The sequence below is a fragment of the Eucyclogobius newberryi genome, unplaced genomic scaffold (assembly GCF_026437365.1).
Source record: "Eucyclogobius newberryi isolate DKJ021-1_F unplaced genomic scaffold, fEucNew1.0.hap1 SCAF_22, whole genome shotgun sequence".
Classification (NCBI taxonomy): domain Eukaryota; kingdom Metazoa; phylum Chordata; class Actinopteri; order Gobiiformes; family Gobiidae; genus Eucyclogobius; species Eucyclogobius newberryi.
Genome location: NW_027315857.1, coordinates 11774879 through 11789439, shown reverse-complemented (window position 1 = coordinate 11789439; position 14561 = coordinate 11774879). Strand labels below are relative to the sequence as shown.

General features: G+C 44.1%; 1 protein-coding gene across 3 annotated transcripts; it reads right to left on the bottom strand.

The window, feature by feature from the left end:
* Positions 1-1698: 1698 nt before the first annotated feature.
* Positions 1699-13765, bottom strand: htra3b (HtrA serine peptidase 3b). Of its 3 annotated transcripts, none has more exons than XM_072458996.1 (10): positions 13352-13765; positions 6690-6789; positions 6242-6374; positions 5538-5627; positions 3699-3893; positions 3596-3628; positions 3391-3505; positions 3260-3317; positions 2699-2794; positions 1699-2625 (listed from the first exon to the last, which is right to left on the bottom strand). In XM_072458996.1, exons 1-10 carry the CDS (start codon positions 13746-13748, stop codon positions 2457-2459), a joined length of 1386 nt encoding a protein of 461 aa, XP_072315097.1. In that variant the 5' UTR covers positions 13749-13765; the 3' UTR covers positions 1699-2456. The 3 variants fall into 3 exon arrangements, with proteins under 3 accessions (XP_072315097.1, XP_072315098.1, XP_072315096.1); XM_072458997.1 differs by having other exon boundaries at positions 6690-6794; positions 13352-13503; XM_072458995.1 differs by having other exon boundaries at positions 3391-3628.
* Between the last annotated feature and the right edge of the window lie 796 nt (positions 13766-14561).

Genomic DNA, 14561 nt, shown 5'->3' with positions numbered 1-14561 from the left:
GCATAGACGTCTAAAAGTGTTCTGTTTATGGTGAAGTTCTGGCCTCTCAGCAGGACCATGTCTGCTCTTGTGTCTGACTCTGTGGCCTGGTCTTTGATCACTCTCTCTAATGAAAAAGCAGAGGATTGTGAGCGGGACTTTCCCTCTTTGTGCGGTGCAGGACACAAATAACTGTAATAGTACCAACTTAAACATCTCCACACTCCTCCAGACCAGCACAGACTGAGGTTAGCCATCCTCACCGACAGTAAATGAGAGCAGACTGTGCAGTGGCAGCAACAGTAGTGACTAATGCTCTAATGCTAATGCTCTAATGCTATCCCACACACTTAACAGTAGGTTCATTTAGCATTCCACTGGACCTCTCTCTCTCTCTCTCTCTCTCTCTCTCTCTCTCTCTCTCTCTCTCTCTCTCTCTCTCTCTCTCTCTCTCTCTCTCTCTCTCTCTCTCTCTCTCTCTCTCTCTCTCTCTCTCTCTCTCTCTCTCTCTCTCTCTCTCGGATAATCTGATCATCTGTGTTTGCATGTATTTGACTTCAAACATTCTTATTTTATCTTGCTTATTTTGATTAATACAGTGCAATACTAATATGTTCCGTCCTTCTGCGCAAAGTCATGCCAAGCTTTTGTATTGTGTTGATTTTAGAAATAAAAATCGCTACATCTCCTCTCACTCATTTTAGCCAACAATTCAAATGTTTGCCATATTTGACTTAACTTTCCACCTTCACAATCCACGTGGAACAGTTTTGTCTCCTGGAGAAAGTAGGTCGGTGTTACATCACAGACATAAATATACACATTGTCTCAGCTGTCAACGTTTATAATTGACATGATAAAGACAAATAGCATGAATAACATTAGGAATATGCCATAAACATTCAAAAATATACAAAATCCTATGGAAAATGGGTGGATCTATTGTAAGTACAGCATATTTTTAAGTCCTTATTACACCAGTATTCCTACACCAAATACTATTACTCTTTCTGCATTGTATACGAACATCTATTGAGTACACAACCCGTTAAAAGCAAATATTTGACTTCATTTAAACTTTAAACTTATACTTATAACTTGTAGCACTATTTGCTGATGCTTACAAACAGCTCTAAACAGCTTGTGTTTCTGGAGCACTCATGACCTCAGTGTTTCCTAGAGCCACTGTCGGGAGGAGGTGGGATTAACAGTCCACCACAGGCCAAACCAAAAGTAGCAGTAAATGTCCTCCATGTGTCTGCGCTGAACCCAAACGCACAGTTCCACGCAGGAATCTTCATGTGCCGACACTTTTATTCCCAAAAGAGGCTCTTCCCATCGGCTGCAAGCGACCCTGGCTTTATTTATCTTTTTCATTTTGTCTATGTTCATAGTAAGTTGGGTGTGTAAATACATCTCGTATTAAATGTTACGTTGAGTGAAATTTCCACAGCCATATGTAAAAGGCTGTAAATGTTTAAGTGTGGCTGTAAAACCTTAAATGCACACAGATGGGCAGCAGTACTGTATGTGTGTACTTACAACAGCCACGCAGGATGTATTTCATTGCTACTGGTAAAAAAGGCAAATTAACTCCATTAATTTAACAGGAAATACATCTAGATTTCTGTGTTAATATTCACGCGTTAACTTTTAATTGACAAAAAACATGAACAGTAAGTCGGACAATTAAAAAAAAAGGAAGACAAGTATACACTGTCCCTGTCACAAAAGGATTATTTTATAAGTCTCAGAATACGACAGAAAGACTGTTCCTCCTCCAAAATACCTCGCGTTACTAAAGCCATTACTCATTACTCTGTAGTGAACATGAGAAAGTGTGGAGCAGTTTTCAGATGGATGTGTTTATGATGAGATAAGCAGTTAGCATCAGTGAGGTGTTAACACTGTTGTCAGATATATACATTACATGGATGATTTAGTTAAGACTAGAGACAGTAGACTCAGTACAGTAACAGGACTTTGGTGCATAAGGCGTTCTTTGTAAACTTTGCTTGGTTTGTGCAGATGGTTATTACTTCATGTGTCTTTAGTGGCCACAGCAGCAGCAGCTCACTCACTCATGATTACATTTGTATACCAACATGAAGAAAGAAGTGCCTAATATGAAGATGTTGCATCTCCAGGATGCTCCAAGTACATGATGAAGTGTCTCTACATTCTGCATTATGTTTCTTCTCAGGATCCGTCCACAGGACACAAACAGTGGTGCTGGATCAAATATCAAAAATAATAAGACATCCTAAAACAAGCCTGTCTGATTAGACATTAGACTCTGAGGCCACGCCTGCAGGAGCACCAAGAGTGTAAAGTACTTTGTGTCTCTCATGTCTTCTGATTGAAGGAGGTTGTCCTAAGAACCACAGGTGGCCCATTGTCCTGGGACTCAGTTGTCCAGCATCAGTCCCTAGTGGGACAGTCCAGTCTGAAGACCACATTGGTCTAAGCACAGTCAGTTATTGCATGATCACATCAGGCTCGATGTTGAACAGGAGGTCGTCATTGCCCCTCCGCACCTCCAGCAGCAGGGCCGTCTCCTCCTGCAGCGCCCCCTGTAGGTCTGCTGTGGTCAGCAGAGGTTTACTGTTGAGTTTGACCAGGATGTCTCCGTCTTTAATGCCCCCTCTGTACAAGACAAACGAGAGTAAGTATATATAACAATATACAAAGTGTCAAATCCAGTGAGACTGAAGCGTACTTCTGAGCTGGAGAGTGAGGAACCACCTCGTGCACATAGATCCCACTGGAGACATCAGGAAAGTCTGGGTTCTGCTGCTTCAGCTCCTCTATCAGCCTGACAAACACACCATGTACAGCAACAAGATAGTTATTTTATGCTTTTGCACAACACATTTGGCAAATGTGATAAACCGTAAGATCTGAGTTAGTACATTCCATAGGTATGTTTCCAAGCCTGATCAGGCAAAGCTGCTTATTAAAGACTTATGAAAATATGCAAAGACTATAGCTTCATTTCAACTGCTTTACAATTTAACGTTTAATGTTGAAAAGTCTCTTGTGAGTTTTCTTTTCATGTATCAGATAATCCCCCTGTGGACATCCTGGTTTATGACCACCCACCTTTAATTATGAATGAAAACAGTATTCAGTTCCATATTTTCACTCAAAGTAACTTCACAATGTTAGGCTTTTAAGTCATACGTTTCATGAGTGACCTGATTCTGTGGCGCTAAATGTCCTAGATTCTAAATCTCAGTGGGAATTTGCTGGTTAAATAAATGCCTTAGATGTGACTTACGCTGGAGTGATGGTCAGCATCCGTATGCCAATGAACCTCTTCTTTATCAGCCTTGTGTCTGTAACACGAGGAGAGTTCAGTCATTGTGGGTTTATGTTTATTTCAGGCACAAAGCAAAATGAATTATTGACCTCTGTTGAATTTGTCCATGGATTCGTTGAGGAAGCGTGTGATCCTGTCTGAGGGGATGGCAAAGGAGATCCCTGCTGCAACTTTTAATGTGTTGATGCCAATAACCTCTCCATCCTGGAATAAAAGATCATTTACATTCAAAATAAAACATATGTCATGTGGTATAAAAATACAACAATATAAATGAAGTGAGCAGAAGTTTACCAGATTGACCAGCGGTCCTCCAGAATTACCATACTGTAAACACAACACATAACTGTCAGCTGAACGCATGGCATGGGATTCCTTTATCCAGTGGCTTTCTTACATTGATAATAGCATCGGTCTGAATGTAATCCATGTCGGAGTCGCGGAGCCCCAGCTCTTTGCCGTCTCTCTGCGCCGTGCTCACGATGCCAGTGGTGACTGTGTTCTGGAGGGCGAAGGGGCTGCCGATGGCCACCACAAACTCTCCAGGCCTCAAGTCGGCGCTGTGGCCCAGGAAGAGGACTGGCATCTTGGACTGGAGCACAAAGACAAGTCATTTTCAATAGTTGTGTAGTGACCAGAAACTGCTTGGTGGATGGAATGATTGTGTGTGGTGGTATTCAGAGGGGTTTATTGCACCATTGAGTGTGTAGAGTGACTAAAGAGTGAATAAATAATGACACAATGTAGTGCTACGAGTGTAAATCACATGGAAGTCAACATTATCATTATTACACTTGGTAAGGTAAATGTGGGACTGTTTGAAGCATAGTATGTAACTTCTGGTTTTCTACTGTCTCATCTTGGCATTAAATTTAACAGTTGACAACACCGGGCCAGGTTACAGGTCTGATCTGTGGAGAAGAGAGCCTGATTCACTTGCAATTGTGATCAACAGTGACACAGCTTAGTCTCCAGAAGTAAAATGTCCATTCATTTTCCTACAGCCGTTCCAGGGGAAAAACACATTTAATTCAAGGTTTGAAAGCTTGCTCGGGGCTGATCAGCTACAGTATGTGGCAACCAGAGAGCATAAGACCTAGGATTCTATTTCAAATCTGTTTCTGACCTCTAAGTTATTACAACATTTTGCCGTGGTTTAAGTTTTACATGTGTTTTTTGGACTTAAACGTAGTTAGCACATAGCTACTTAGCCTACAACGCACCTTTAACCCTTAATAAATGACTTTTTCTAAAACTCCATGGCAAAAATGATTGAAAGTTTACTTATGGAACTGCTGATCAATGTATTTTTGAGCAATAAAACAAGGTACACATTTGTCGCGCTACTTTTGGAACATTCCATGCAAAGCGCCTCCAATGTCTCCACTAGAAACGTTACATAGTGCACCTTTAAATGGCAATGTTGTGACATAATATTGCACACCCGGTTCCATACATTTTGTGAGCGTTCACACTTATGTTGATGAAATAATCCTGATCAGAATGAGCCCCGTTATCTACGTAGGGAGTGTCCTGACCAGAAACACATGCTGCTCTTCTGTCACAGACGTCTTTAAGGTGGAGCTGTTATTCTTTCTCTCTCACTCCTCCACGTCCCGTTCTGGCCTAAGTCTCCAGGTCCAACACACTGAGGTCAGCCCGAGGTCGCACTACATTACATCCCCGCCATAGTTGTCTTTAACCGACTGTGTGAAGCTGCAGCTGCGGCGAGGGTAAATAAATGTGGTTCTCATTTGGCAGCAATCAGGACCTTCAGTCAGATCTGATCTACATTTGCTTTTGCTTTGGAGGAGTGTCCCATTCAAGCTGCTCCTTTAACGCAATATATCTGTGTTAGCTTGGTTTTCACTGTACACGGTAAAGAATGTACTAGTCAAATATACAGTCAAAGTCATTTTAACAATACACAATGGTTGTAGACTTAAAGCGTGGCCTACATATCAGTTCATATTCTCCCATCTAAAGTTAAACATATAAAGATTCAAGTTAACTTCATTCTATTGTTGATTTTGGGATATGTTTTTGTGCAGCTAATTCTGGTCCTGTAACTGTTTATTTAAAGCATTCCTCATTTTGTGGTGACCTTTATTGGCCAGTTAAGACCGGATTTTAAAACTATTTACTACTTTTCCTAAACACCATCTTGTTTATTAGTAAGTAACTGGGTCAGTGCGGTCAGGAAGGAATTTGGAGCCAGGCACAGAAAGTCACTCACCTGTGTGTTAATTTTGATGGTCGCAATGTCGGACTTTTTGTCGATGTCTTTGATGCTGGCTTCAAATAAGTCTCCGTTTTGCATTTGGACCTACAAAGTAAAGCACGAGAGCACAACATTTATTGTGGCCAATCATCCGTCATGTCATTGGGAAGACACTATAGGGTTAGACCAAAAGAATCGAAATCTCATCTTCAGTTTTAGCTGTTAACAATATTTCCCTTGTAATTTACAGACTGGGGCACCACTCAAAAAATATCAGCAACAAATGTCAGATTTCTCCCATCCCTATGTCTGATATTGGTGAAAATCGGTTTTATGTGACGATTATTGTGAGAAGAAACATCCCAATTTGACTCTGATGATTATTCACAATTGTTGGCACTATGACCAAATACTGAAAAATCCTCAATTAACTTTTTATATTTCTTTCAGAGTAAAACTTTCTGAATAAATCAAATATGCTAATGTCACATAAAGTGTGGGCAGAACATTACATCAGTGCGGGGACATGAGGTCAGAAAACTAGTCCTGTCGAATGTCGCAACACTTTATTACACAGGGTGGAGTTTTCTTTGTTCTTTCCAGGATAATATTGCACTCCGAGGAATACTTCATACATTCGGACTGTTTTCCATCTTACTACAAACGTATGTATCGGTTTGAGTGCTTTAAATGCATGTGTTGATGTGTTGGTAAAGTACCTTGAGATGCTGTTGACCGGAGACTTGAGTGTTGCTGGACACTACATGGGCGTTGGTGACGATCAGGCCGTTTTCAGACATCACAAACCCGGAGCCGCTGGCCAGAGGGATGGTCCGTCCAAACAGAGGGTGTCTGGAAAAAACAATACAAGAAATACATGACCTGGGAATGTTCTGCCGACGAAACAACTGGAGCAAACTTAGAATCCCAGGCATGTTGAGCAGTGAGGTTATTGAGTGTAAAAGTTTTCACGTGGTTCTGCAGGTTTTATGTTGTGCTGCAACATAAGACAGAACACAATGTGGATCGAGGATGGATTTTGAGACAATTCAAATGTACCTTAACAGAAGCATGCCCCACTTGACTTAAGAACAGCTTCTTCTAATGCACGTTTTAACTCTTGCATATTAAAAGATGAAATAAATATGATTGTCTAGTGTTACATACTTAAGATAGAGCTCAATGTGGACCACAGCAGGAGCGATCTTCTCCACCACGTCAGCGATGAAGTTGAACTTGTAGCGAGGACTGGCCACATGAGAGGGACCTATACTGGCAGAAAGAATAATGCATTTTAGTAAGTCATAACTGTAGCTAAAAGCAAAAAATGTCAGCGAAATGTTTTAGTGTCCCTTTTCCTACGTACCCACTCAGACGTGCTAAAAGGTTATTCTGCAACTCACAGCCATTAAAAACGATAAACTATGTATAAATTGGGTCATAAAATAGATCTGTGAAAGATGGTGAAAAACAAAGTGACCTTCATATAAATATAACACCGTAAACTACAGAGCTCTCTGTGAACAATTTGAACAGGAAGTTCTGCTTGAAAGAATCTTCTAGCGGTAACATAAGGTAATCATATGGCAGCCACAAGTTGGCATAAGAAAGAATGTAAAATATGTTATGTATGTACTGATAAACTCAACAAAAGAGAAAGTGACCAAGACTGAGGACAGCTCTCAAAATAAGCCACTTTAGGCAGATTGAGAAAGTTGAAACAGATACTTTTCATCAAAACAGTAACGGAGCAAACACGGATCCCTGTGGCACACCATACATTTTAAAGTATATTTATCAGTGATGTAGAGCAAAGCCACATCAGTCGTACTCATAAAAATCATACAGAAAGAAGGTTGGGTCTGAAATATGGCAGCCAAAATGGAAAATTGCACTGCATTTTTAAAGCCTGTAATAATGCCTCTCCAGACATCTCTGAGGCTTTGAGTGCTCAGCCTTCTTGAGGAAAATGTGGTCTGTTATTTCAGTGTAAAAGTTTCTAAAATCACAAAGGCAAAGTGCATCCCAGTGCAGAGACGTCCTGCTCAGAGATAAACTAATAATGTTACTGTAGAACATGGGAGAAGACTTTGGTATTGTAGTGGTTTGGTGTAATAGTAACACTAACTCCTCACTCAAAAGTAATTACTGTGCCAGTTGCTTAGCTCTGTCCCACAATCCCATATCATATCTTTTAGTAAATGCCAGGGATTCAATATATGAAGTCTAATACATGGCCCATTTTATCTTGCTAACACACATTCTCTTTACAGAACATACCACAGACGGCGTTTTAAATCTGTAAAATATCTGTCAACATATTTCACGTTGATTCTGTACATTTCTGATGGGATGGAGCAGGTTGATGAATAGCATAGATGGCGACTGCACCGGCTGCTAAACCCATCGCCTTCTCTGTTATCTGCACAAGAGTCCACACAAATACAGTGAGTCCAATCTACAGAGGAAACAGGAAGTCCCAGCAGCCCGGACTATTACGCTTTGAACACAAACCCCTTTATTTTGCCCAGGCTCCAGGAGCAGCAGCAGCAGCAGCAGCATTAGCGATGTTTGCTCGCACACATGCAGTTTAGTCAGTGGAGCATTACCTTCTCGAGGGTGCGGCCGGCTAAAAATACATGGCAGACTGACCCACAAATGCCTCCTCCAAAATTTGTTGTGGCCAATCATCCGTGGTGTCCTCAGAGATTAGAGAGCGTGTCTGCTCGTTCTGCAGCGTCTACGTAAAGTAAACTCAGCACGGCTTGTGCACATGCAGCGGAACATTGGGGAGACACTATAGGGTTTGTCAGGGGAAAAATAGACCAAAAGGATTGAAATCTCATCTTTAGTTTTAGTTGTTAACAATATTTCCCTTGTAATTTACAGACTGGGGCACCACTCAAAAAATATCAGCAACAAATGTCAGATTTCTCCCATCCCTATGTCTGATATTGGTGAAAATTGGTTTTATGTGACGATTATTGTGAGAAGAAACATCCCAATTTGACTCTGATTATTCACAATTGTTGGCACTATGACCAAATACTGAAAAATCCTCAATTAACTTTTTATATTTCTTTCAGAGTAAAACTTTCTGAATAAAAACAATATGCTAATGTCACATAAACAGTGATTTTGTCTTATTTCAGTTCAATCTATGCTCCAAAACAGTAATTGTTCTTTTGTTCTCCCGATTATATTGTGATCACGTTTGTCCATTAATGAATAATCTTCACAATACTAACTGGAACTAATATTAAGTTAGTTCAGGGACGTTTCTTTAGAAATCTTTCTTCACTGTGGTCTGAGCTTTCGGTCTCCAAGGAACCTCCCTCCATACAGGAAGTCATTTGTCTAAGTTCCGACAGCCACTTTCTTTTTCCTGCAGAAGACCCTTCCAGCTTTTCATGCTAATACTGTGATAAAATGTAAATATATGATTATATTTGTGTGTTAAAAGTTATCTGCATCATTAGCCTGGGGGGAGGGAAAGGCATGTATTTCTAATAACATGTGTGAAGATGTTGTAGAAGCAGCCGTGAGGAATGTTCCTCCCATCCTGGGGACCAGATGGGTAGAACATTCACCAAGGTTTTTATCTCTAAAGATAATACCAAAGAGTTGTAAAAGACAAGTGCCTTAATGTGAAGCTGACCAATGAGAAATGTGACCCGCCTCCTTTTTATGTGTGATTTTAATAAAATGACTTGTAAGAGGGAGGAACGCTGAGAGTGATTTTGGAAAGTCATTCAGGTTGCCTACAACATCTTGACTCGGCTAAGCCTTCCTCTCCCTTGCAAGCCACACAAAAGACTGACGTTTCTGTGTCGTTTAATATTCTAAGTTGAATTATGTTCTCTGACTGTTAAGTAATAGCATTGATTCATGTGTAATTTCTTGACAAATACTTACTCACTTTTTACACAATCGCATCTGTTACATTACTGCATTAGCTCGCTGTTCTTCCTGCTTGTTCCTCCGTCACCTTTGCTGTTTGAATCCCAGTGACCCGCTCGGCGCACTGGAATGACCCGCTCTCGGCTGCAGTCTGGATAAACACTTCTGAACTCTAAGCGGTTCCACTTTTACAGACGCCAGTAAAGTCCGAGCCGCACAGACAAACCAAACACAGGTGATGTTTTGGAGCGGAAACCTGTTATTTCTAATGGATAGGAAAGTGTACTCTGTAAACAGGACAAGAGCTACTGTTTCCTAGCATAGAGGCAAATTACAACCTTCTTTTTTTCATAAACGCAACAGGCGCAGTTCAGAATCTGTGCATAATGGGTTAAAATAAGAGATAAGATAAGATGTGTCCACACACAGATAACTTATAATAGAAGAACTCTTATGAACAAAACAAAAAACTCTTATTAACAAAACTCCTCTCATATCTTAATAGGGAAAGGAGGAAAAAATAATAATAAAAAGATAAAATAAAAAGATAAACATAAAATAAATAAAATAAATAAAATAAATAAAATAAATAAAATAAATAAAATAAATAAAATAAATAAAATAAATAAATTAAATAAAATTAAATTGAATTAAATAAAGTGAAAATAGCTAGCATAAGACTAAATAATACTAACACTAATGGTAAGTAAGTAAACAAAACAAAACACTCGTATTTTCATCAGTTTTATGCACATGAATAAGGCCTTAATTACTTGTGAGCACGACAGTAATTGCACATGAATATGACGGTATTGCACATTACACACACTTCTGTTTGTGGGTAACATCCTCACCGTGGCTTTTGGGGTCAATCCGGACAGGCCTACTTTGTGTTTTGTACTAGACAGGAAACAATTGTAATGTCTTTCGAGCTGAAATGAGGTCATATGTCACACTTTTACAACAGGCCTTGCCCACATTTGGCCCTGGAACATAAACAGCTCCCAGACGACACAGCACATCATTTGAAGCAAGTCAGAACATTATTTTAAGTTATTGTGAGGTTTGGCAATGGTTGTTTTTTAATGGCAGAACGTGATTCATTCTTCTTGCCACTTGCACCTTGACCCGTCGTACTTGTGACCCATTCAGCCCCTCACTGCTGATGCCTTTGAGCCTTTGAACACATCTGCTCTGCTCCTTTTCTCTAACCGCTGTTTGGTTTAAGAGGTGGGCTTTTCAACTCACATAAAGTGGAGCAGGTGCAGATATATCAGAGCTTCACTAGGATTCACATAAGGAGGTGCTACTGCTGTCAGGAGTTTACTGGACACCTGCAAGGACAGTAATGTTTACGAGCCAAGAGTGTGTCCTTTGATGCAGTTAAAGAGTGGGTTTGGAATTCAGGGGGCTGTGTTCAAGATCACATGTAACCAAATAAAAAGGCATCTGTCCAGGTTTCAAGATTCAAACTTGATAATACATTTGATAATAAAAACAGTCAGAACTGGATTTTGTGATTAGTGCAGTGATCCTAAAGATTAAAATAAAAAGCATCTGTGTAATATTCTGATGAACGACCTCTTGAAACTGCAGACAAGTTTGGTTTGTCCACTATCTCCCCGTGACCTAGTGACACTCAAACTTAGAACGACCTAAAGTTGTAGCCTGTTCTGTCAGTTACAGTTCCACAGGAGACAGAGGAGACAGAGGTGACAGAGGAGACAGAGGAGACAGAGGTGACAGAGGTGACAGAGGTGACAGAGGTGACCAAGGAGACAGAGGAGACAGAGGTGACAGAGGTGACAGAGGTGACAGAGGAGACAGAGGTGACAGAGGTGACAGAGGTGACAGAGGTGACAGAGGTGACCAAGGAGACAGAGGAGACAGAGGTGACAGAGGTGACAGAGGTGACAGAGGAGACAGAGGTGACAGAGGTGACAGAGGTGACAGAGGAGACAGAGGAGACAGAGGTGACAGAGGTGACAGAGGTGACAGAGGAGACAGAGGAGACAGAGGTGACAGAGGAGACAGAGGTGACAGAGGAGACAGAGGAGACAGAGGTGACAGAGGTGACAGAGGAGACAGAGGAGACAGAGGTGACAGAGGTGACAGAGGAGACAGAGGAGACAGAGGAGACAGAGGTGACAGAGGTGACAGAGGAGACAGAGGAGACAGAGGTGACAGAGGTGACAGAGGAGACAGAGGAGACAGAGGAGACAGAGGTGACAGAGGAGACAGAGGTGACAGAGGAGACAGAGGAGACAGAGGAGACAGAGGTGACAGAGGAGACAGAGGAGACAGAGGTGACAGAGGTGACAGAGGAGACAGAGGAGACAGAGGTGACAGAGGTGACAGAGGAGACAGAGGAGACAGAGGTGACAGAGGTGACAGAGGAGACAGAGGAGACAGAGGAGACAGAGGTGACAGAGGTGACAGAGGTGACAGAGGTGACAGAGGTGACAGAGGAGACAGAGGTGACAGAGGTGACAGAGGAGACAGAGGTGACAGAGGTGACAGAGGAGACAGAGAAGACAGAGGAGACAGAGGAGACAGAGGTGACAGAGGTGACAGAGGAGACAGAGGTGACAGAGGTGACAGAGGAGACAGAGGTGACAGAGGTGACAGAGGAGACAGAGGTGACAGAGGTGACAGAGGAGACAGAGGTGACAGAGGTGACAGAGGAGACAGAGAAGACAGAGGAGACAGAGGTGACAGAGGAGACAGAGGTGACAGAGGAGACAGAGGTGACAGAGGTGACAGAGGAGACAGAGGAGACAGAGGTGACAGAGGAGACAGAGAAGACAGAGGAGACAGAGGAGACAGAGGTGACAGAGGTGACAGAGGAGACAGAGGTGACAGAGGTGACAGAGGAGACAGAGGTGACAGAGGTGACAGAGGAGACAGAGGTGACAGAGGTGACAGAGGTGACAGAGGAGACAGAGGTGACAGAGGTGACAGAGGAGACAGAGGAGACAGAGGAGACAGAGGTGACAGAGGTGACAGAGGTGACAGAGGAGACAGAGGTGACAGAGGTGACAGAGGAGACAGAGGTGACAGAGGAGACAGAGGTGACAGAGGTGACAGAGGAGACAGAGGAGACAGAGGAGACAGAGGTGACAGAGGTGACAGAGGTGACAGAGGAGACAGAGGTGACAGAGGTGACAGAGGAGACAGAGGTGACAGAGGAGACAGAGGTGACAGAGGAGACAGAGGAGAGAGGTGACAGAGAGACAGAGGAGACCGAGGAGACAGAGGAGACAGAGGTGACAGAGGTGACAGAGGTGACAGAGGAGACAGAGGTGACAGAGGAGACAGAGGAGACAGAGGTGACAGAGGAGACAGAGGAGACAGAGGAGACAGAGGTGACAGAGGAGACAGAGGTGACAGAGGAGACAGAGGTGACAGAGGAGACAGAGGAGAGAGGTGACAGAGAGACAGAGGAGACCGAGGAGACAGAGGAGACAGAGGTGACAGAGGAGACAGAGGTGACAGAGGAGACAGAGGAGACAGAGGTGACAGAGGAGACAGAGGTGACAGAGGAGACAGAGGAGACAGAGGAGACAGAGGTGACAGAGGAGACAGAGGTGACAGAGGAGACAGAGGTGACAGAGGTGACAGAGGAGACAGAGGTGACAGAGGTGACAGAGGAGACAGAGGTGACAGAGGAGACAGAGGAGACAGAGGAGACAGAGGAGACAGAGGCAGAGGTGACAGAGGAGACAGAGGTGACAGAGGAGACAGAGGAGACAGAGGAGACAGAGGAGACAGAGGTGACAGAGGAGACAGAGGTGACAGAGGAGACAGAGGAGACAGAGGAGACAGAGGAGACAGAGGTGACAGAGGAGACAGAGGTGACAGAGGAGACAGAGGAGACAGAGGAGACAGAGGAGACAGAGGAGACAGAGGTGAGCGTGTGCAGCTCGTACCTGTGGTGGAGTCACAGGGGCCCTTGTGCACCAGGCTGATGGACAGCTGGCTCCTGCTCGCCTCCTTCAGCTGGCACACGTTGCCGTGCGTCTTGCCGTCGCTGCCGCACACCTCGTAGTTGAGCTTGCACTGGCAGACGCCCTTGGAGAGGCGCTTGGCGGCCGGGTGCTTGCACTCCAGGCCGTCCCCACACAGCAGGTCGTCCTTGCGGCCGCACGGCTCGCCCTCAGCCTGCGCGCACACCAGGCAGCAGTGACAGCGGTCCGGGACGTATCCTCCAGGGCAGCCGGGGCTCGGGCAGCTGCTCACGTCACAGCGCGCGGGACACTTGGCTTTGGGCTCCGCGTTGGCACCATTTTTGAGGTAAAGAAAGACAGCGAATACAAACAAATGCATTTTGGAAGATGAGCTCAAAGGACTCGAGCCAACTGCAATCACTGCATCAAAAAGTCTCACTGCAATCACTGCATCAAGAAGCTTCACTGGAATCACTGCATCAAGAAGCTTCACTGGAATCACTGCATCAAGAAGCTTCACTGGAATCACTGCATCAAGAAGCTTCACTGGAATCACTGCATCAAGAAGCTTCACTGGAATCACTGAGATAAACTTGTAGCACGCAGTAAAAGAACCCGCGGGGAAACACGACAGTGCGTAAACGTCCTAAACATACAGCGTGTCCAGGGCCGTGTCCAGTGTGGACAGTGTGTCGCCCTGAGCCGGTCTGCGCTGAGCAGGAGAGGGAGGAGAGTAGAGAGGGAGGAGAGTAGAGAGGGAGGAGAGTAGGGGGAGGAGAGTAGAGGGAGGAGGAGAGGAAAGAGAGAGGGAGGAGGAGAGGAGAGGGAGGAGGAGAGGGAGGAGAGTAGAGGAGAGGGAGGAGGAGAGGGAGGAGGAGAGGAGAGGGAGGAGGAGAGGGAGGAGGAGAGGGAGAAGGAGAGGAGAGGAGAGGGAGGAGGAGAGGGAGGAGGAGAGGGAGGAGGAGAGGAGAGGGAGGAGGAGAGGGAGAAGGAGAGGAGAGGGAGGAGGAGAGGGAGGAGGAGAGGGAGAAGGAGAGGAGAGGGAGGAGAGGAGGAGGAGAGGGAGGAGGAGAGGAGAGGGAGGAGAGGAGGAGGAGAGGGAGAAGGAGAGGAGAGGGAGGAGAGGAGGAGGAGAGGGAGGAGGAGAGGGAGGAGGAGAGGGAGAAGGAGAGGAGAGGGAGGAGAGGAGGAG

Coding starts and splice junctions, on each gene's coding strand:
- htra3b (XM_072458995.1), bottom strand. CDS start 13,748: ATGCATTTGTTTGTATTCGCTGTCTTTCTTTACCTCAAAAATGGTGCC. Junction 6,375..6,689: donor CACATTGAGCTCTATCTTAA/GTATGTAACACT, acceptor TGTTTTTTCCAG/ACACCCTCTGTTTGGACGGA. Junction 2,626..2,698: donor CCTCACTCTCCAGCTCAGAA/GTACGCTTCAGT, acceptor TGTCTTGTACAG/AGGGGGCATTAAAGACGGAG.